At 36.4% G+C, this 23,949-nt stretch overlaps 1 protein-coding gene across 6 annotated transcripts in view; it reads left to right on the top strand.

Moving 5' to 3' along the window:
• Positions 1-1,302: 1,302 nt before the first annotated feature.
• Positions 1,303-23,949, top strand: part of SLC17A1 (solute carrier family 17 member 1) — a 55,863-nt gene continuing 33,216 nt past the window's right edge. For 2 of the 6 annotated variants that reach the window (XM_009204554.4, XM_009204556.4), the window contains exons 1-9: positions 1,326-1,578; positions 6,923-7,095; positions 13,057-13,290; positions 13,374-13,461; positions 13,814-13,900; positions 19,740-19,858; positions 19,961-20,122; positions 21,186-21,318; positions 21,411-21,558. In XM_009204554.4, coding sequence (XP_009202818.1) covers positions 1,473-1,578; positions 6,923-7,095; positions 13,057-13,290; positions 13,374-13,461; positions 13,814-13,900; positions 19,740-19,858; positions 19,961-20,122; positions 21,186-21,318; positions 21,411-21,558 — 1,250 coding nt within the window. In that variant the 5' untranslated portion in view covers positions 1,326-1,472. Of the gene's footprint in view, positions 1,579-2,967; positions 3,052-6,922; positions 7,096-13,056; positions 13,291-13,373; positions 13,462-13,813; positions 13,901-19,739; positions 19,859-19,960; positions 20,123-21,185; positions 21,319-21,410; positions 21,559-23,949 lie in introns of all 6 variants that reach the window. The other 4 variants (XM_009204558.1, XM_017957647.3, XM_009204553.4 and 1 more) reach the window with 4 other exon arrangements.

The following is a 23,949-nucleotide window of genomic DNA, read 5'->3' as shown; positions in this document are numbered from 1 at the left end:
CAAAAGAAACAATTTCAAAGAATCTCACAGATCAGCAGAAAGCTTTGGGGCCAGCAAACAGAAAGATGGTTCTCCTTCAGGTAATCAGTACCAGAACTGCCATATTAATGGCAGATGGGAGTGTTATTATTTAACACATGGACATTGAACAACTGCTGACCTAGGGGTTTCAATCACTAAAAGGGCTCCTCTTTCAGAAAATGCCAGAAATTGCCAAGCATGAAACAGAACAGACAGTACAAAAATTCTGCAACATACAGAAGAGGACCAGCAGAATCTGGACTTCTGAAAAAGAAAAAATCCAACTCAATAACAACATCAAAGTCTCCTGGGCAAAGGGGTTAAAGATTTACAACATTTCTTTAGAGGAAAAAAATAACTGGTTCAATTTACAGAGCATCCGCTATGTGCCAAACATTTAATGAGCACTTTAAAAACATGATAAAAAAAAATTAAAAATATTTGTTAAGCATGAAATAAATGATCTATAATGCAAAATCCCTGATTTTAGTGCTTGGATATGTTTAAGTCATTAGTAGATTACCTTCGAAGAGTTCTACATTAAAAGTATTAGGGGACAGGCATGGTGGCTCACACCTGTCATTCCAACACTCGGGAGGCCAAGGCACGAGGATTGCTTGATGCAAGAAGTTTGAAATCAGTCTGGGCAACACAGCAAGACCTTGTCTCTACCAATTAGCTGGGTACAGTGTTGCATACCTGTAATCCCAGCTACTTGGGGCTGAAGTGGAAGGATCCCTTGAGCTCAGGAGTTCAAGTCTGCACTGAGCTATAATTGCACCATAGCACTCCAGCCTGGGTGACAGAGTGAGATCCTGTCTCTCTATTTTTTTTTTTTTTATGTTTCTGGATATTACTATAACCAAGTGGCTGAACCAGAACCTACAGCAATTGCAGGAAGAGCCATGAGAGAAGCCACACCTTCCAGAGGACATGCCTCAGTAAAATGTACCTCTTTCTGAGTATGCCGAATGTCAGACAGATGGACCGTTTAGAGAAGAGTGTGGAGGAGACAGGGTGAGGGAAGGAGGGGAAGGAAGGAAGGAAGGAGGGAGAAGGAAGAAGGGAAAGAGAAGGAAGAAAGAAAAAAGGGAGAAAAGGAAGAAGAAAGGAAGGGAATTAAGAGTAAAAATTTAATAGGGCATTTATGGGGCATTTAGAAAGCCACAACATTCCTGTGAGAACAGCATTGAATACCCAGAGCCATCTTTAATAGAGAAATCTTGAGAGCACTTATGACAGCCAAGCTTTATCTCCTGGGCAGGGAGAGAGACTAAGGGTGTCCGCTTATTATGCCATGAACTTACTGGCAGATTCTCAGATTTCTGGTCCACTGGATGATTTTGACCCACACACCTTCCAACCTTCCATGAAGCTTTAAGGAAAAGGTAAAAGTAAAGTTAAAAATTAAGCTTTTAACTTTGACACAGCGATGTCAAAAGATTTGGTGAATGATTTATGGGGCTAAACTTGGTAATCCCAGAAAGTCAATATTGTGTAAAGTTGAGAGAAAAGTCTTCACAGAGGAAGAAGAAATCACTTTTTGTTCCGAATCAGGTTAGTCTCACTCTTATAAGGGGCTCATTAAATGAAATGAACAATCAGTTGATTCCCCAGAGGGCCATAAGGGGGCATTCCCTGGCAAAGATATTATTGAAAGTACTTAGCAATAGGGGAAAATTTGGGGAGGGGTGGAATATGCCCTATCTTCTGAGGCTTTTCACAAGAGAAAAAAGAACATATTTTTAGCAATCAGTGTGAGGTTCACAGGGACACAAGAAAACAGAAGTGTGTGTTGTACAGTGTACGATGCTTGTATAGCTGTGGTGTGCTGTGTCTGTAATGTGTGTGGCACACTGTGTGTGCCTGGTGCCTATGTGCCTATGGTTTGTGTGTGCATGTGGTTATGTGTGTGGTGTTTTTAGTTTGTACTTCCATTTTGCGGATGCAGTATTGTAACGTGTTTATAAGTTTGGTTTGCTATGTGTCTGGAGTGTATGTGTGCAGAACATAAAGGGAGTTTGTACCATGTGTTTATGTTGTATGTATGTATGTGATGCATACGTATGGGTGGTTTGTGTGTGCGCTTGGTGTGTATGTATATATGTATTGAAATAAACAGCAGGCCCAGAAGAGGTTCCAGTGTGTGATAATGATGGTTGGCAAATTGCTTATTCAAAAATACTTTGCAAATCCAATCTCAGGACTTAGGTATCTTTGGGGCACTAGGTATCATATAATCTGATATGGTAAAATCCTGAGGTCTAAGCTGCCCAGCACATATTGGTGCTGAATTCTGATGGTAAGGGGTTGCCTGATAGGAGACCGCTCCACTCTGATTCATCCACAGTACTTCCTGCCATAAAACTTTGCAGCAGTGGCTGCTCTATCCACGGAAATTGAAGATATGGACAGTGGAAGTATTACGAATGATTAGCCTCTGCTTGAGTTGGTGGTATCAGTAAGCAGATAGTATCTTTCAGCTCTATTAAGATACAAGGGGAAAAAAGGAATTTGTTTTACCTTTGCTTACTCCTTTTCTGATATTCTTCCTTTCTTTTTGTACTGCCAAGTTTCTGACCTATAGCAATCTCCTTCTGCCTGAAAGGCTTCTTTTAATGTTCCTTGTAGAGCAGGTCTACTGGCAATGAATTCTTTCCATTTCTCACTTTGGAGGAATATTACCATGGATTTAGAATTCTGGATTGGCAGGGTTATTTGTTTGTTCTCTGCAGTTTTCAGGTCTTCCATATATTTTTAATCAACCAAAGCAATCACAAAAGTAAAATAAATATCAAGGGAAGCACATAATGGAGGTGAATGGGCACTGCTGTGATGGAGCAAGTTATCCTTGGAAGCAGTTTTAAATCAGAGAGGAGAACTGGGTAGTGTTTGGTCAGTTGCCTCTCTACATTATGCTGACATCAACGTGTTTTGCGCTCACAGTGGGTGGAGGCCAAACCCTTTAGCAAGAAGAGAAGCAACTTCAGTCGTGTATGCAAATGGATAACCAGTTGCCTCGCAAAAAAGGTAGCACTTTATTCTGTTCCATTAAATAGGCTTTCTGCTTCTTAAATATTACATCACAGATTCCATGTGGAGAAATATTTTTGTGAAATACATATGGGGTCTTAAAAATGTTCAGGAAAGAAGGTAGAAGAAACCAGTCCTACTATGGCTTCCCACCAGAAAAGCCCTAAATAAAAAGATTCTATATACTCTGGTGGCTCACACTGTATTTTCATTTTTGTACACTTGTCAGTTTATCATTTAGTGGAAAATATCAGAAAAATCTGGGCTATTTTGGTTCCATCTCCAAGAGAAGGAGAGATACATCTGTAAGAGGAAGTAAGGCAGGATGAATGTTCTTGAGTCCCTGCATTCTTGGACATCAACAGCTGAGTGACAACAATAGAGGATTACTGCTATTGGCTTAATGTTGTGTCAATGTCATAGGGGACAAAATCTCAGAAAAGGAGATGAACAATAGATTGTATAGTTTTTCAACTTATGTAAAAGTTACTGTATATTAAATTTTATATTTCTTCTTGTATCAACTTTGATACTTAATTATTTTGATTGTTTAAGTTGTCCATTTAATTTGCATTCAAAGTTCATATATATATATATATATATATATATGTATGTATATACTTTTTTTTTCTAATGTCATTCATTTCTGCCCTTATGCATTTAATTCCTTTTAGACTCTTTGGGTTTGTTCCTTTGTTCAGTTCCAATTTTTAAAATTCTTTCTTTCTTGATAAATATATTAACAGATTCACATTTTGCTCTCTCCATGAGTTTGATATGCAGTATTCTTACTATTACTCAATCCCAAACACTTTAGAAAAAGAAATGGTCTTCTTTTTAACTTAAAACTTGTTTAGATATAATTCATGGACTTTCTGGAGCAATGTGGAGGAGAGAAATGAGTAAAACTCAAAAGGGTACCCCTAAATGACCAAGACAATGAGCCCTTCTCTGACGTGGTGACAGTGACTTCGCCTTTACCATGTTGAGACTTTTTTCTCTCCTGCAGGGGTGTTTACAAAGTTTCTGATGGCTTTCTAGATCCATTCACTTTCCAAAGATAATGAGTTTAGGCTGCAAATCAAAGGAAGGGTTGACTGATTATTAAATTTCTCAGGAGTATTCTTTTACCCTCTTCTATTCAGCTCTTAAGTTCATATGGCACAAATTTTTTTGGCAGTCCACTGACAAGGTAAAGGGACAATGTGTTCATCCTCTATTGACCATGTAAGTCTTTGATATCTAAGTATTTTAGGAGAGGGTCTCCTAGTATATACTATCACATTGCTAGGACCTTGGTATTTGATTCCTGTTGTCCCCATATCATGGAAGGCCCCAAATTCCAAGATCAAAAGTCCACAGTGAAACATCTGACTTCAATGCTCAACTTATGTTTTGAGGCCCCCATCTTCACTAAGCCCTTGGCCTGAATATTTCATCTTTCCTCTTAGATCACCCATGCTTTTAATAAAATGTTTTATTTTAAGCATATTTTTATCTAATATTCTTATCTTTTAACAATGGAAGCTCAGGCTAGTCCAGAAAACTAGCCAACTATTTGTTGGGTACTAATGCTTTTTTTCATTTAACAGTTTACCTAAAGAGTATTCCACAATTTTCGGCAGAGATTTTTCCTCAGCAGTTTTATAGCTGCAAATGACTTTGGTACGGATGGATATATTATAATTTATTTAAATGGTCACTGATTTATAAACATCTAATTTGTTTACGGTCTTTTACTAGTTCAAATGATTCTATAAGAATGTTGCAAAATGATATAAAATTCAATTCGATAGGATGATATAAAATATTTATACATCCAATAAAATAGCTTCCAACATATAAAGCAAAATAGTCCTATGAAAATTATAAAGATACCAAATCCTAAATAAAATATTAACAGAACAAAACAAGTCTAAGAATTTATAAAACCATTAAAAAAGCAACCACCACACTAAGTCAGGTTTATCCTCAAAATGAAAGAGTAACTTAATGTTAGAAAACGTATACATGTCACTCCACACAAATTAATTGAAAGAGGAAAACTGTATGATTATCTCAATAGATATAAAAAATCTATTTATTTATGACGTTAATATTTATTTGTAATAAAAAACTCTTAGTTAACTATGAATGTGCAGTAGACAGAATTCCAAGATGGCCCCCAAGCTCCCTGGCCCCTGTTGTATTCTTGGGTGGAACAATGATCACAGAGGATACAGCCCAGAGCCCAGAGCCCAGCCAAGAGCCACAAGAATTATCTCCAGGCCTCATAAAAAATCCAACATGGGCCTGGCTGAACTTCAGAACCTTTATGGATCGATGACTCCTTTTCGCTTCTATTTTCCCACCTTGGAACTGGAATGTCTATAGCTTTATCCCACGCCTGTTCCACCATTACGTGGTAAAAGTGTTGGGGCATATAACTCGTCTCTTTAGTTTCACAAGCCCACAGAGAGAAATTGTGCCCAAGGAGGGATTAATCATAGGCGCCTTTTCCACACCTGATTTAGATGATGAGAATTTGGACTGTGCTATGAGATTTTGATGAGGTTTTGAACTTGAGCTAATAATGTAATAAAACGAAGACTTTGGGAAGCTTGAAACGGGTGAATATGTTTTGCATGTGAAATGAACATGAGTCTTTAAGAGCCAGATGGTGGACTGCAGTAGGCAGAATTCTACGTTTACTTTCAAGATTCCCAGCCCCTGGTGTATACACACTTTCTCCCAGTTATTTAAGCAAACATTAAGCTAGGTGCTGCTTCAAGGGGTTTTGCAGATGTCATTATGGTCCCAAATCAGTTAATCTTAAATAGGAAAATTATGCAGTTAGGAGAGATCTAATCACATGAGCCCTTTAAATCTGGTTGTACGGGTCAAAGACAGAGTAGTTAGATTCAAAGAACGAGAGAGATTCAACATAAAGTAGATTCTCATTGCTGATTTTGGAGATGGAGGGGGCCATACTGATTAATTTTGCTGTTTTTGAACTTCGTAAAACTAGATTCCTATAATATATACTGTCTGGTGTCTAGCTTCTTTAACTGAACGTGTTTTTGTTGAAATTCATCCAGATTTATCCAAATTGTTGTGTATAAGTAGTTCCTTCCTTTTATTTCTGAGTAATATGCATTGTATTAAAATATCATGATATGTCCATTCTTTCCAAACATTCTGCTATTTTGAATAAAGCTGCTATAAACATTTCTGTACATGTTGTTTTGTAGACATATGCCTATATTTCTCTTGAAAAAAAATGCCATTTGTTGAAAAAGACTTTACTTTCCTCCAATGAATTGCATTAGTACATTTATTTTTTAAAAGTTAACCATATATACGTATCTGTTTCCAGACTCCCTACTTTCTTCCATCAATGAACTTGTTTGGCTGTATACCAACTGATTACTCTAGCTTATATCAATAAGTAATTACATTTTTTTAAATGCCATTTTTCTCCACATTGGGCATATATGAGTCTTTCAACCAGTGTATTTTTAAAATGTTGGAAAAGGAATAGTTTTCTTGACAGAAAATGTCTTTGTTGTTATGAAGGGGACTTATATCCAAGAGTAACACAGGCTGTTTATAAAAGGTCTTTTTAAAAATAGACATGAGCCAAAGAACTTTAAAGATTGGCTTAATTTTCTTGGAATTTCTAGTTGGCGTTATAATTTTAAGGAGAATATGGTACTATTATATCAGTCTCACATCTTCCTATTATATAATACTTATCAAAGGTCATTAAGTACAATAAAATTTTAAATTAATATCTAGGGGTCCAAATTTCTGAATGTCCCTCCTATACTTAAAGTATGCTTTTATCTCAGCTGTGTCAACAATTGAGACTTTCTGTTTTACTTTGTAGTTCCAGGTTTCTGTTCCTTTCGCTATGGACTGTCTTTCCTTGTGCACTGTTGTAATGTTATAACAACAGCACAGCGCGCATGCCTGAACCTCACAATGGTAGTCATGGTGAATAGCACAGATCCACATGGTTTGCCCAACACCTCCACAAAGAAGCTCCTGGATAATATAAAGGTATATCAATAATTTTCTCCACAGTCAAATGTTTAAAAGCCTGTCTTGCTAACTAATTTGTGTAGAGATGGAATTGTATTGATATGATAATATAACTGAAAAAGAAGCTCAAGTCTTCATCTACCTTGCCAGGAGTGACCTAAATAAAATGCTCCATGATTAAAGTATGCCTCAATACTTCTGAAGGGCTCGTTGTGTAAATCCTTCTATGTGAGGGAGAATAAAACCCTAGAGTTAGGGTTTCTTTACAATCTAGAAATTTGGACAAGAGAAAAAAAAGGAAAGCATTTTAAACCAGAAGTGGAAAGTGAAGACACATTACATTTTTTAAGTTTTTGACTTGCAGGATATTTAAATGTTTCATTAATTTCATTTCTGGAAGATAATCAGTTGTTATCTGCCAGAAGATGTAGATGCAGGAAAAAATAAAAACAAGATAGGTAATGTCAGCAAAAAGATGGAAACTATAAAAAGAGTTAAGAAAGAAAAACTAGAAATCAAGGAAACTATATCAAAGAATGCTTTTGAGGGGCTCGTCAGTAGACTCCACACCACTGAGGACAGAATTAGTGAACATGAACATAGATCAATAGAAACTTCTGAAGTTGAAATGCAAAGAGAAAGAGAATGAAAAAAAAATTAGCAGGTCATTCCCAAATTGTAGACAGTATCAAATGGTGTAACATGTACATGACCAGAATGCTAGAGAGAATAGGAAACAAGAAATATTTTTTTTTAAAAATGGCCGAGAACTTTCCATAATTAACGACAGACATCAAACCACAGATCCAAGAAGCTCAGAGAACACCTAACAAGATAAATAGCAAAAAGAAAAACAAAGAAAAGCCACCTAGGCATACCATATTTAAATTTCAGAAGACCAAGACAAAAAGAACATTTCAATAAAACCAGAGGAAGAAAATACCTACAGAGGAACAAGTATAAGAATTACAGCAGACTTCTCATCAGAAACCATGCAAACAAGGAGAGAAAAGTGAACTTTTTAATGTGTTGAAAGAAAGAAAACCCCTGCCAACCTAGAATTCTGCATTCAATAAAATTATTGACATTGAAAGGCTATAAAATTTCAAGCTGTAGCTGTAACTTGAAAAAGCCTTTATTGTCTTTCAATTTTTGTCCTTCAATTTTCCCTCCATATATATGAATTTACTGTCAGCAGGCTTATCACAAAAGAAATGTTAAAAGATGGTAGATTTTAATCCAACTATATTGATGATCACTTTAAATGTGAATGTTCTAAACACACCAGTTAAAAGACAGAAATTGTTAGAATTGATAACAAATAAAGATCCTCAAATATTCTATCTACAAGAAATCCTGTTAAAATATAAATACTCAGATAGGTTAGAAGTAAAGGGATGAAGAAAGATGTAAACTATGCAACCATGAGAACACAAATAAAAAGAAAACTGAAGTAGCTATATTAATTTTAGACAAAGCAGAGTTTATAGCAATGAAGATAACCAGAGATAAAGAGGGCATTACCCAATGATAAAAAGAGCGAATTCTCCAAAAACAAATGATTCTAAACATGATCCCTAACAACAAATGATCCCTAACAACAGAGCAGCAAAATATAGGAGGCAAAAACTGAGAACTGAAAGGAAGAATAGGAAAATACACACTTGGTAACTGTTTTCTATTTGTTAAATCTGTTCTTTGCTAATTTTTTTTTTGTTCACATTTTGCCTTCTCTGGGTTTAACTGAGCATTTTATATGATTGAATTTTATCTCCCCTCTTGATATATCATTTATACTTGAAAAAAAACTGTTTTAATAGCTTCCATAGGTTTTATAATATACATTTGTAACAATATAAATCTACCCCCAAATAACACTACACTATTTCACGTATCATGAAGGCATCTTGTAACAGAATACTTCCAATTCCTCTCTCCCATCTCCGTGACTACTGTTATTCATTTTATGTATCTATATGTTATAAACACTCAAAACATTCCTTCAACAAAAGTTATCTTTTAGATCAATTCAAAATAAAATATTTTCCACTTTCATTTATTCTTTTCTAATGGTCTTACTTCTTAAATGTAAATCCACATTTTTTAGCTATATCACTTTTCTTCTGCCTGAAGAATTTCTTTTAACATTTTTATGTGTTGTGCTTTTGTTGTTGCATATAAGAAATCTTCACATAACCCAAGATCAAAAAATTTTCTATGTTTTAGAAGTTTTATAATTTTTCATTTTACAGTTAAATCTGTGATTTATTTTGAATTACTTTTTGTATATGTTGCATTAAAGATTTTTTTTTTACATATGGATATACAATTTTTTTCCAGCCCAATTTGTTGAGAAATCTTTTCTTTCTCCATTGAATTACCTCTGAATGTTCATTGAAAATTAGTAGTTGGAGGTGTAACACTACTTACTGGAATTTTAAGACTTACACAGTTATAGTAATAAAGACAGCATAGAATTAGTGTAAAGACAGAAAATAAATCAATGAAATATAACAGAGAGACTGACACACATATGAACAACTGATTTTTTAAGATATGCAAAAGAACAAACATAAAACTGGACTTCATCAGAATTTAAAATACTGTTAAGATAATGATAAAACAAGCCAGTGACAGGGGCACATGTTTGCAAATCATATCTTATAAAGAACTTCTATCAACACCCAATTAAAAAACACAACCCAATACAAAAAATGGGAAAAAGATGTGAACAGCTATCTCACCAATGGGGATACACAGAGGAAAAATACTCACATGAAAAGATGCTCTATATCATTTGACATTGGAGACAAACATCAACTACAAAGATAAATTACTGTACACTGATTCAAATGGTTAAAATTGTAATGATTGCAAATACAAAATGTGTGCAAGAATGTGGAGGAACTAGAATTCTCCTACAGTCCTGGTGGGAATGAAATGTGGTGCAACCACTTTGGAATACATTTTGTCATTTCATAAAAAAATTAAGCATACACCTACCATATGAGACAGCCATTCCACTGTTAGTTATTTACTGAAGAGAAATAAAAACATATGTCCAATCAGAGACTTATACATAAATGTTCTATAAACATTTTTGTCTAGCTTTATTTCAATAGCCAAAAAACTGGAAATAACCTAAATGTCCATTAGTAGGTGAATGAATGAACAAACTATGGCACATCCATAAAATATAGTACTACTTAGCAGTATAAATAGAATGAACTACTGACACAAAGAACAACATAGATAAAACTTAAGATAATTATGCCAAGTGAAATTAGCTAGACAATAAAAAAGAGTACATACGACAGGACTCCCTTAATATAAAACTTCTAGGTGGTGATAGCTTCACAAGTATATATATAGATACAGTTTATTATGTCAATTATCTATTTTATATAAAATCTATTTTATATAAAGTCTATTTTATATAAAAGTGTTTTGAGTTGTATTCTTAAATTTTTATGGTATTCCAATGCTTTGGTTTAAATACTGAGAACCTCATATTCTAGAGAAATGGCTACTCATGGGAGTTGTATTTTAGAGCCTTCACTATGACTTTAAAAGAGGAGGGAGCTCTTGAGCTATGGAGCTTGAAAGATTTCTCTAGCACATGCATCAGCCTGCCACCCCATGAAACCTTTTGCCATCCCATGAAATCTCCTGTCACAATTCAGTTTACTGCTACATAAGGTACTACATTTAAAAATGAAGAAATAGAATAAATAATTATTCTAAATAGAAAAACACACCAGAAAATTATTCCACAAAGTAGATCTAAATTGTAGTCTAACATTACAAAATAACCTAAAAATTAGTAAAGCAATTATAGCTATGGAAGATACTGCACCATAGTGCAGTATCTACAAGAACTCAAAGTAGACATGGCCAGACCACAAGAGGCTATGCTTGAAGAGCAGATGAATGAAAAAAGGAAACTGACAGGAAAGGATTATGAAAAAGTCAGAAAGAACATTTTAGAAAAAAAGATGAAATAACAAGAAAAACAAGGAAGAACAGACACACACAGATATTTTACCACAGTAAGAAACACTGATTATAGAAAAGAAGATGAAAAAGAAGGTAGATGAGGAATATTCTGTAGTCAGTCTTCCCTCTTCCATCAAAGTCAAGGAGAATGTGTCATTATTCTTTTTAAAGTGTACCAACCTGACAGAAATTCTACCATAACTTTAAAGTATATATTCTTTTATTACTAATAGTATTACACATTTGTATATTTCTGTGACCTATGGTTATTGATCATTTCCATTTTTTTCTCTTATAAATTATCTAGTGATACCCTTGATACATTTTCCTTACTTAGGTATTATATATCTCTTATTCATTTATATGACCCATACAAATGTGTATATATATTTATTTCTAAGATTTACATAGAGTCATTTATACGTTTATATGTGGAGTACTTTGTTCAATGGCAACTAGTTAATGCATTGAATAGAAAAATATAAACTGAGGATTTATCTTTCTGGTGTGGGTAGTTTCAGTCTGAGCTCAAGGGATTTAAACCAATTCTGGTGAACTTTTTTTATTTTCTACATTCTGCTGTGGAGAGTGATGGCTTTAAGCCATAAGAAAAACTATCCAAGATTTTGAGTGATCTGTTCACATGCACAGGGAGAGTTGAACAAATGCCTGCTGGCCCACCTGATATGGGTAAGGGTAAGTATTGACTTCCTTGGTGCTTCCTGTGATTAAAAACAAGAAAAACAAAACAAAACCTGAGTGAGCATTCTGCTTCATCTTCTGTATAGCCTTCTTCCCCTCAGTGGAAAAGATCTGGAACTTCGCTGGCACCCAGGCTACTATACAGATGTGACTCACTCGTTATTATTTGTTATTCTCAGAGAGTCACTCCTACCAGATTTCTCCATGGAAGTCCTTTTCCATCCAAGAGAAATATACACTCTAGAGACCACAACTATAGGGTGACAGGGACTTGAAAAGGAGAGAAAAAAAGAGGAATGGAGGGATAAGATAATAGTGATAACAACAAACATATGGATTCCTACCTATTTTATTTAATATTGAACCAAAAATAACACCCAGCACATTCACCGTTTATTCAGGAAACTCTTTGTTGCTTAATATGTTCCTCCTAATTATGCAACTAACAGAGAAAGTTTAGAAAATGCCACTATCTTAGACACTTCCAAATAAACTTTATCCTGTCCTCCCCTACTACCATTAAGATTTCTTCCTCTTCAGTGGGTCCAAAACGTGTGCAACCTCCTTCTTCATAGTCTCAACAATAAATTGAATATTAAGATTTTCTTTTATCATTCTTTAATAATGTAAAAAGAAACTATAGAAGGACCTCTAACCTAGGAATGGACCAACAAATGCATTCTGGAAAAAATATGCCACATCAGAACCAAGTGAAAGAAGAGAAATGGCCTTTTTGTTTTCACTGTTCCATGCAGTTGTTTTTATAGCTCAGATAGAACTCTTCATGGTTTTATCTTCTCTCTATCACAACTTTTCTCTCTGGGAGCAATATGTATGTGGGGAAAAGTGGTTTTGTGAATGAGCTTAAATTAATGGAGGAGTTAGAGAAAGTGAACAGGCAAGAGGAAATTCACAACTGCAGTATACTATGAAGTACAAGAAATTAACTATTTAAATGTATGTATGCTGTGCAGGAGGAGTTTACATGCAGTTTAGCAACGTTCAAGAAACAAGCATTAAATGTCTATGCTATGAGAGGTACTGGAGGGAGGTACAGATGGTGTCCTTGACTGTGAGGACTTTACTCCAACAATAAAATGTAAATATGTACAGAAAATGGTGTGATTAAAGAATAAAGAAGGTCATGTGATAAAGAATACTAATAAAAAGGGAGCTACTTTACATGAGGTGAGCCAGAAGAACAGTTTCCCTGAATCCCTAAATGTCACAGTAAATTTCTGATATGCAGAGTGATTCGACGTGTCCCCGCTTGTCTTTTAGAACCCTGTGTATAACTGGAGCCCAGATATCCAGGGAATCATCTTGAGTTCCACCTTCTATGGTTTCGTCATCATCCAAGTTCCTGTTGGATACTTCTCTGGAATATACTCTACAAAGAAAATGATTGGCTTTGCATTATGCCTCAGCTCTGTGTTAAGCCTCCTCATCCCACCAGCAGCTGGAATTGGAGTAGCTTGGGTTATTGTATGTCGAGCAGTTCAGGGAGCAGCCCAGGTATTAAAATAATGCTAAAACCAAACAGAGTTTAAATTCACAGGAAATATTAGAGATTAAATGTCAAAACTTTCTCATTTCAGGGGATAGTTGGAACAGCCCAGTTTGAAATATATGTCAAATGGGCTCCTCCCTTGGAACGAGGCCGACTTACTTCTATGAGTACATCAGGTAAAGAGTTAGAGACTAGAACGTTTGAATCCTATTTTCACCTCATTGTATTATGTTCTTCCCTAGAGCCATAAAAAACATGTGTTTTGAATGGTCAAGGGCTTTGGAAATCATCTATTTCAGCATTCTTGCTGTGAAGATGAGAGAATTGTATACAATGGAGAAGAGGCATCCTTATCTCAACAGAGAAAAAGAGAGAAAAGAAAATATTTTTATTATTTTCTTCTGATATTTGTGTTATGATACACAAATTTGTTTCACAAGAAATTGTTCATTGCTACAGCGAGACTACATTATCTGTACTTTCAGATGCCTGCATTAATTAGGGATGTTCTTTGTACCTACTGATTAGGGTTTTTGCTGGGACCCTTTATTGTCCTACTTGTGACTGGAGTTATCTGTGAATCTCTGGGCTGGCCCATGGTCTTCTATATTTTTGGTGAGTCTCCTTCTGTAAAATCCTAGTTATTATTCAGAATCTAAGAAAAATTTAAACATTAAAACCCAATATAAAGTAATAATTCATATAAAGTTCAAATTAAAAATCATGAACTCCACTGAGTGAAAGAGAGAAGTCAACATTCATTAAGTTCCTACCACAAGCAAGGTATTATGATGCTTAAAACTATACATGTATTTTTGTCCATAACTTTTGTAATTCTATAATGTAGGTGCTATAGATGCATATGCTTTTATATGAAACTCTCCAGGAAAAGGATGATCAGAATAAATAAGTTTACAGATTTCAGAAATATATTACTTTTTATACTTAACATTCAAAGCATGATGTGGAGCACTACCCCATAATCAAACACATTAATTTCTACAGTAAAAAATGAAATCTGTGCAAACTAGAACACACAAAAACTATAAAGAAATAAGGTTTACAAATAAGTGATAAAATCACTTTTGGCTCTCTGATCTTGATTTCAGGTTTGTGAATAAGAAAATGTGGATAGGTTCTATTATGCCCATTTGATATGTGAGGAAATTTCAAAAGGCTTAGGTAACTTGATCAAAGTCATATACTTAAGGCAAAATTAGAAGAATTTATTTACAAAATGATCACTTAAAAAGGTAAGTATGAGATGTGGTGGAATCCCAGGAATAGTCCAGTTACCTGGGGCTAGTGATACAGGAGCTTGTAACATCTAGCATCCCCAGGTCCAAAGGCATCAAGCAAGGAAGTAGTTATCAGAATCCATTAGGAGAGCTCTATAGAGCAGGATGCCTCCTCATTTTTCATCAAAGGACACATAGATTGAGACAATCACAGGACAGAGGTAACCAGGGTTTGAAAAAGCACCTTGATTTCACTCAATTCTCTCCCTCTCATCTCTGCCTGGAATTTCTGTTGGCCAAATCCAGGTAGAAGCAGAGGACATGGGGGCCTACTGATGTTCATTCAAATCAGCCATCTGTAGCCAAAGCAAGGTGAAGAAGGATGAGGAGTACATCTAGGGAGACAAACAGAAGATATCCAATACATACAGTGAGCAGATGGCAGAGGCCTAATCTGAAAACACAACTTCTATCCTCAAAATTCCATTGCTGTTAATGACTGTGTAAGTCTTCAGTAGTAGACAATGGTCAGTATAGTGATGGAACATCAGCCCCTTATCAGGAAAGGGGCTGAAAAAACTGAGAATGTCTAGCCTGAGGAAGAGAAAACTTGAGAAAACATACCTGGTAGGACTTTCATATAAATAAAATGCAGATCTGTTTTGAATTACAAAACTAACCCAAATATGCAGAAATTATAGGGAAGCGGGGGAGCAGGGGAGAGGTTTCAGCTCCATATAAGGAAAACTTTGGAATAACTAATGCTGCCCAACATTGCTGATCAAGGGTTGAATGACATCTAATATTTATGTTGTATTTCTGTGATAAGATCATGTACAGCAATGTATGCCACTTACAGTTATCATGGGTGGCTTCATGAAACTCAAACGAAGCTGTTACACAACTACACATTGTACTATGATAATAGCTTTACTGTGAAGTCCCTCACATGTTTCTACCTCATCAGTAAGAATTGAGGAAAAGAGATTAGATGACAGCTGTTTAGGAATTTAGGTGTCTGCCTCCCACAACCCTTTTACTGGAAATTACATGATGTCCACATATGTCAAATGACCTGTTCATTAGTGGCAGAGGGAAAACTAAAACCAAGATTGTTTTAAAATTCCATTTGAATATTCTTGCCAATAAAGTTGAACAAATCTGAATAGATACTGTTTTAAAGAATAAGACAATAACTGTATTTAAGCAGCTGATAATTGCTGGAGATTACCAAATAGAGTAAATTGAGTCACAGACTTACATTTGCACTTAAAATGGCCTGGCCAGTTGGGTGCAGTGGATCATGCCTGTAATCCCAGCACTTTGGGATGCTAAGGTGGGTGGATCACCTACGGTCAGGAGTTTGAGACCAGTCTGGCCAACATGGTGAAACCCCGTCTCTACTAAAAATAGAAAAAAATTAGCTGGGTGTGGTGGCGGCCGCCTGTAATCTCATCTACAGGGGAGGCTGAGGCAGGAGAATCACTTGAATCCAGGAGGCGGAGGTTGCAGTGAGCCGAGATCATGCCATTGCACTCCAGCCTGGGCAACAAGAGTGAAACTCTTGTCTCAAAAAAAAAAAACAAAAAAAAAAAAAAACAAAAAAAATTGCCTGTCTATCCTGCTATATTTGTCTCCTAAAGACTATTTCAAACTTCTTAACTCTTCTCAAATCTCTAAAATGATTCCCTTTCCCTGTCTTCTCTCTCAAGTAACTTCCCTTTGACCATTGAAATCATTGCATAATCTGTCTGTACCCATTGCCTACATTTCCTAGCATCTCACACTCTCCTTAACTCACATCTGACTAGTGTCTGTGCCATCAGACACAGCTGTTGCCAAGATCACTTATGGCTTCTGTCACAGCTGCCCTGAGGCCAGGCCAGAGGGCCTTTGCCCTGGATTCCACACTGTGGAGAGCCCATTCTAGCCCCTCTCTAGCTAGGCTGTCTTCATAGGGCAGGTGCCAAGACAGTAGGCTCTGTAGAGCTCATGACTCTGCTTCTAATCATTATACCTGGAATGTGTTGCTTAAATAGAACTAAGGCTATTGGTTATATTGGAAAAGACCAGCAGGGTTCTTCCCAATAGCCATTGGATTGGGGAGTGACCAAGGGAGGTAGGAGGCACTATTTGCACAAGATATGAATGGTACACCACTGGGGAAGGCAAGGGTTTCCACATATATCCATTCAAAGTACCTAGGAAGGTGGGAATGGATCTGGGTAGGAATGGGTCAAGCTTCAGACTAGTCGCCAGAGATTTGTGTTCAGAATTCTAAATTTAAACATGACTCTCCAGGTCATTTTTTTCCCTTTGGCTTCTTTCAAAATTGTCTTTGATTTATTGAAGTTGAATATTATATTGTAACTGAAAATCAAGTTAGTTGCTTACCACATGTACAGTCCAATTAACAAGAGTGGGGTCTGGTACAAGAAAAGTGGATTTATTCCAAAGCTAACTTGGGGAAGGGACACACAATTTCTTGCTTTTAAATGTGCCATTTCACCTTTGGAGCTGAAGTGGCAAAAAAAAAAAAGTGAGCATTTTCATAAGGTAGGAGAGGAAATGAGCAAGGGCAGGGGTCCCCTTGCTACCAGGCAGTTATCTACTGCACAGTTGAGGTGGCACTTTCATGGACAGAAGTAGGTTGAAAAAGTGGCCAAAAAGGGCATGTTTTCCATATGCTCTCCTGGTGGAAGAAAGTTCCAAGGCCACTCCTGGAGAGTGGAAGTTCTGAGGCCACGCCCTAGAGATGAAAGTTCCCTGGCAATTTGGTCTGCAGATTGACTGTCAGCTCTGGAAGAGAGCTATGACTTGAAGCACATGGTTAGGAGAATTTTTCCTATAGCGAATGTCTGGTGAGGGGAGAAGGTGAAACGTTGTATTTGCATTTCTGAAGGGCTAAATTGGAAATGAGAAGCAAGAGGAAAAGGGGAAAGGGGAAAAAAAGAGAAAATTTTTTAAAAAATAGTAATTCATTCCCTTTTTCTTAAAAAACTGGGGGCATTTGGTTACAACATGTCAGGTTATAACTTTTTTTTTAAATTTGTTCTTCTTGGCATTCTCTGGGCTTCTTATATCTGTGGTTTGAAGTTTATTATTAATTTTAAGAAATTCTCAGTAATTATTGCTTTAAATATTTTTTCTCATTTTTTTCTTTCCCCTCCCTCCCTTCTTCCCTCCCTCCCTCCTTCCCTTCCTTCCTTCCTCCCTCCCTCCCTCCCTTCCTTGCTTTTTCTTTCTTTCTTCCTTTCTTTCTCTTTCTTCCTTTTTTTCTCTTTCTCTCTTTCTCTATTTCTTTCTTTCTTCCGGTATGTTTCTTTACATGTATATTATACCTTGTGGTATTTTTTTGTTACATGTATATTACAGCTTTTATAATTGTCCTACAATTCTTAGGTATTCCTTTTTTTTTTTTTTTTTTTTGGTGAGATGGAGTCTTGCTTTTGTCACCCAGCCTGGAGTGCAATGGCACTATCTCAGCTCAGCGCAACCTCAGCCTCCTGGATTTAAGTGATTTAAGTGATTCTCCTGCCTCAACCCCCTGAGTAGCTGGGATTACAGGGGCACATCACTACGCCCAGCTAATTCTTTTGTATTTTTAGAAGCAACAGGGTTTCACCATGTTGACCAGGCTGGTCATGAACTCCTGACCTCAGGTGATCTGCCCGCCTAGGCCTTCCAAAGTGTTGGGATTACAGGCGTGAGCCACCACGCCCAGACCATTCTGTCTTTTTAGTTCTTTTTTCTGTCTTTGCAATTCAGTTTTAGAAATTTCTGTAGCCATTTTATCAAGCTCACTGATTTTTTCTTGGTCATGTCTAGTCTACTGATGTATCAAAGGCATTCTTTATTTCTATTATAGTATTTTTATTTCCAGCACCCCAGCCTCCCCATCTAGGGGTGTAGTTTCTCCCTAAACAATATAATTCATGCTTCCAGGTAAACTACAACTCACTAACATTTATGTCCCACAAATAATTTGATCTTTCCAAGTCTCAGTTTGCTCATTTTGAAAAAGAGATAATAAACAGTATTATATGAATTTTTGGGGAGTTGATTGAATAAAATAATTTTTTTTCTTTTTTATCCACTACAAAGTCAACTCCATAAAGGCAGGGATTTTTGTCTGTTTTATTCATTGCTGTATCCCCAGTACTTAAAAATAGGTGCATGGTAAATAATCGGCACTTAATATTTGTTAAATGAATGCAAGTCTTCTGGAAGACTGACTGGTGAGCACTATATACTTCCTGTCCCAACAGAGAATTCCTCACAGTCAAGTTATTCATATAAAAACTCATATAAATAACTTGTCAAACTCTTATAGAACTCCAACAATCCCTGAAGTCTGGGCTATATCTCAGGAACATGGCTGAGGCTAAGCTGTCAAAACTGGGTCATAATAGCAAAGACATGGAGTCAACCTAAATGCCCATTAATGATAGACGGGATAAACAAAATGTGGTACATATATACTATTGAATACTATGCAGCCATAAAAAGAATGAGATCATGTCCTTTGCAGGGAAATGGATGGAACTGGGGGGCCATTCTCCTTAGCAAACTAACACAGTAATAGAAAACTAAATAGCGCATGTTCTCATTTATAAGTGGGAGCTAAATGATGAGAACACGTGAACACATAGAGGGGAACAACACACACTGAGGGGAACAACCTCTACCACTGGGTAGAGGGTGGGAAGAGGGAGAGGATCAGGAAAAATAACTAATGGATACTAGGCTTAATGCCTGGGTGATGAAATAATCTGTACAATAAACCCCTATGACACAAGTTTACCTATATAACTAACCTGCACATGTATCCCTGAACTTAAACATTATGAACACAAAAACAAAACAACTGGGCAATTGTCAAGCCCTGAGCAGGCTCAGCTGTGCCATATTCTTATGATGGAACACATAAGGAATTTGAAAAGATGAGGGCCTGAGGGCAGGCAGGCCCAGATGTCATGAGTGGAGGGAGCAGAGGATAGGAGATCAGGAAAGGGCATAGGCCTTACCCTATTTCTAGCAGGGAGAGGTCCCTGTGGATAAAAGGAGGACTATGAAAAACGTAAGACCTGTTGCAAAGTTTCAAAAAAGAAACAGGAGGTCCAGGTTCTCAGACTAATACATTGAAAAATGCGAATTTGGGAAAGAGATCCACTACAAACAGAAACTTCCAATTCTAACTTATCCTGCTTTGATAGGTGCTTGTGGCTGTGCTCTATGTCTTCTCTGGTTCATTCTGTTTTATGATGACCCCAAGGACCACCCATGTATAAGCATCAGTGAAAAGGAATACATCACATCCTCCCTGGTCCAGCAGGTAGAGCACAGTTCTCCATATTGGCATCTCTAAGATTCTACTCCAAACTAAACATGTTCCAGTTTGTTCTAATGTGCTAATTATTAATGAATTTCTTTCCAGGTCAGTTCAAGTAGACAATCTCTGCCTATCAAGGCTATGCTTAAATCGCTTCCAGTCTGGGCTATTTCCATTGGTAGTTTTACTTTTTTCTGGTCACATATCATCATGACACTATACACGCCACTGTTTATCAACTCCACGCTTCATGTTAATATAAAAGAGGTAAGTATACTATTTGTTCTGTTTTTAACTTCATGAAAGATTCTGTGTACATTTTTCTGTCTCTAATGACCCTAGTCTCAGCTCTTGCCAACTCCTCACACTGTCTGGCTACTGCTCCTCACCTGGAAATTAACTGTTTCTGCTCTTTATATGAACATTGTCCAAAACAGAAGGCGTTAATGCAGACACAAGTGTCTGGCACTCCAGCAGCAGCATACATGCATCTGTGTTTCCACACATTCCCCATCTCCCATTTACTGTGTGACTCCCTTTGTATATTACTTAAGGCTCAACACCACCATTCCCTACAGAGACTGGGGGCCTCCTATGAAAGTCACTTAGCCAGGCCCTGTCACTCTGCCAAGCTTTTACCAATCCTCTCCAAGGTAAAGCAATGAGTCTGGGCTATGAAGCCAAGACTCAAGTCTTGCTTTGGAAGGACTGGCATACCCATTGCTCATCTGGCTTGGAGAATCACTGATATGGGCAAACTCCTATTATTCGAAACCATAATAACCAGACAAGACAAGACTCCTTTAGAAATGGAGTCTGTCTGGGCTTACCACTTGCCGCGTTCTGTAATGAACTTCTAGTAAACCAGCCTAGGGCCCAGCATAACAGTAAGGTCTTATAAACTCTCTCTGACTCAATTTTATACTTCATGAAACCCTGAAGTTGTTGCGAGGATTAGTAGCAGCTGGTCCAGTGTAAGCACCATACGCATGTCCGTAATTGTCATCTTTATCCTCTCTTATTATTTTCCTCAAGGTCAGTATTTCCCATTCCCGATGTAGTCTTCCTTCTCTATTATCCAGTGCTTTTATGTTTCATGATACTGAAATTGGAAGATTTGACAGGTTATGATAAATATTACTGACCTCAAAGCTATTTTTCTCTTTCCTTTGGGTAATGTGATCCCAGCAGTAATTCTGGTATTGTATATTGATGGTTTCCTATATGAAAGTACTCATTTTAGATAATAAATTTTAGCATAGGGATTACTCTGTGTGTCAGTACTGCTTTACCCATCAAACTCACTCCAAGAATAATGTTTCCTCTTCAGAATGGGTTTCTGTCTTCCCTTCCCTATTTGTTTGCTTGGATCTGTGGTAACCTAGTAGGTCAGTTATCAGACTTCTTCCTGACCAGGAATATTCTCAGCGTAATTGCTGTCCGGAAACTCTTCACAGCAGCAGGTAAGCAACAGCCAGAACATTTAAGCACTTGGGAGATACTTCTCCCCTGTCTTTAGGATGCACCTAACTATGTTGTCTGAATCACTCCCCAGGATTTCTCCTTCCTGCAATCTTTGGTGTATGCCTGCCTTACCTGAGTTCCAGCTTCTACGGCATTGTCATTTTCCTAATACTTGTTAGTGCAACAGGCAGCTTTTGCTTGGGTGGAGTACTTATAAATGGCTTGGATATCGCTCCCAGGTAAGATTTGTTTATACACTTTTTTTAAACCTTTAACAAATAAATGTTGTACATATTTATTGTGTATAACATGATGATTTAAAATACGGATACTTTGTGGAATGGCTAAAATCGAGCAAAGTAACATATGCATTACCTCACACACTTAGCATTTTTGTGTGTGTGTGGGAACACAAAATTTACTCTTAGGAATTTTCAAGAATATAATCTGTTGTTTTATACTATAGTCACTTTGTTATGCAATAGATCTCTTAAGCTTATTCCTCATATATAAATAAAATTTGGTATCTTTTGGCTAACATCTCACTCCCAGTGCCTAGTAATCACTATTCTACTCTACTTCTGAGTCCAATTTTGTAAGATTCCACATGTAACTAAGATCATGCAGTGTTTGCCTTTCTGTGTCTGACTTATTTCACTTAAATTAATGTCCTCCAAGTTCATTCAAGTTGTCACAAATGACTTGATATCCTTCATTTTTAGGCTGAATAGTATCCCATTGTGTATATTATCACATGTTTGTTATCCCGTTCATCTGCTGATGGACACTTAGGTTAATCCTATATCTTGGCTATTGTGAATAATGCTGCAATGAACATGGTAGTGCAGTTATCTCTTTAGACATTCTCACTTCATTTCCTTTGGATAGACACTCAGGAGTGAAATTGCTGGATCATATAGTGGTTCTACTTTTAATTTTTTGAGCAACATCCATACTGTTTTCCATAACTGCTGTACTAATTTATATACCCACCAATGGTATGCAAATTTCCCCTTTTTTCCACATCCCCACCAACACTTATCTTTTGTATTTTTTATAACAGACACTCAAATGGGTGTAGAGGGATATCTCATTGTGGTTTTAATTTGAATTTCCCTGATGATTAATGGTGTTGGGCATTCTTTTCATACACCTGTTGATAGTATATCTTTGTTTTTTGAGAAATGACTATTCAGGTCCTTTGCCCATTTTTTAATTGGGTTGTTTTCTTGTTATAGAGTTTGAGTTCCTAGTATTCTTTGGATATTAACCACTTATTATACGTATAGTCTGCAAATATTTTCTCCTATTCTTCAGGTTGTCTCTTCACTCTGTTGATTGTTTCTTTTCCTGTGCAGAAGCTGTTTAGTTTGATATAATCCCATTTGTCTGTCTTTGCTTTCAGTGCTTGTGCTTTTGTGATCCTAACCAAAAAATCATTGCCCAGGTCAAAGTCATAGAGCTTGTCCCCTGTGTTTTCTTCTAGTAGTTTTACAGTTTCAGGTCTTATGTTTAAGTCTTTAATCCATTTTGAGTTGATTTTTATATGTGGCATGAGATGAGTCTAATTCCATTCTTCTGCATGTGGATACCCGGTTGTTCCAACAGCATTTATTGAAGAGATCATCCTTCTTCCATGGTGTGTTCTTGGCACCTCTGTCAAAAATCAATTCATCCTAAATGTTGGATTTATTTCTGGACTCTCTATTCTGCTCCATTGGTCTATGTATCTATTTTCATTCTAGTATCATGTGATTTTGATTATTAAAACTTTGAAGTATATTTTGAAGTCAGATAGTGTGATGCCTCCAGTTTTGTTATTTTGGCTCAAGATTACTTTGGTTATTTAGGACCTTTTGTACTTCCATAGAAATTGTAAGATTGTTTTTCTATTTCTGCGAAAAATGTCATTGGAATTTTGATAAGGATTGCATTGAATCTTTAGATTGCTTTGAATTGCACAGACATTTTAACAACATTAATTCTTCCTATCCATAAGCACAGGATAGCTTTACATTTGTTTGTGTCTTCTTCAATATCTTCCACTAATGTTTTAGTTTTCATTGTGGTCTTTCACCTATTCAGTTAAACTTATTTTAAGAATTTTTTTCTTGTAACTATTATATATGGGATTGTTTCATTGATTTTGTGTGTGTGTGTGTGGATAGGTCACTGTAACTGGGAGAGTTTTTAAAAATCTTTTTCTTTCTTAAATCCAAGCTCTCAAAAGCATTTAAGGTGTGCAAATACAATTTTGTTAAGTGGGTATATTATGTAGTGGTGAAGTCTGGGTTTTTAGGGTAACCATTACCTGAATAATGTACATCATACATATTAAGTAATTTTTTAACCCTCACCCTCCTCCCACTCTTCCAAGTCTCTAATGTCTGTTATTCTACACTCTGTCCATGTGTATAAGTTATTTCGTTCTTACTTTAGAACTGAGAACTTGCAGTATTTGGTTTTCTGTTTCTGAGTTGTTTTACTTAAGACAAGGGCCTCTATTTCCTTCGATGTTGCTGAAAAAGACATTATTTCATTCTTTTTTATGGCAGAGTAGTATTCCATTGTGCAAATGTACCACATTTTCCTCATCCAATCATCTGTTGATGGACACTTAGGTTGGTATC

The sequence above is a fragment of the Papio anubis genome, chromosome 6 (genome assembly GCF_008728515.1).
Source record: "Papio anubis isolate 15944 chromosome 6, Panubis1.0, whole genome shotgun sequence".
Classification (NCBI taxonomy): Eukaryota; Metazoa; Chordata; class Mammalia; order Primates; family Cercopithecidae; genus Papio; species Papio anubis.
This window is presented reverse-complemented; position numbering and strand designations above follow the sequence as displayed.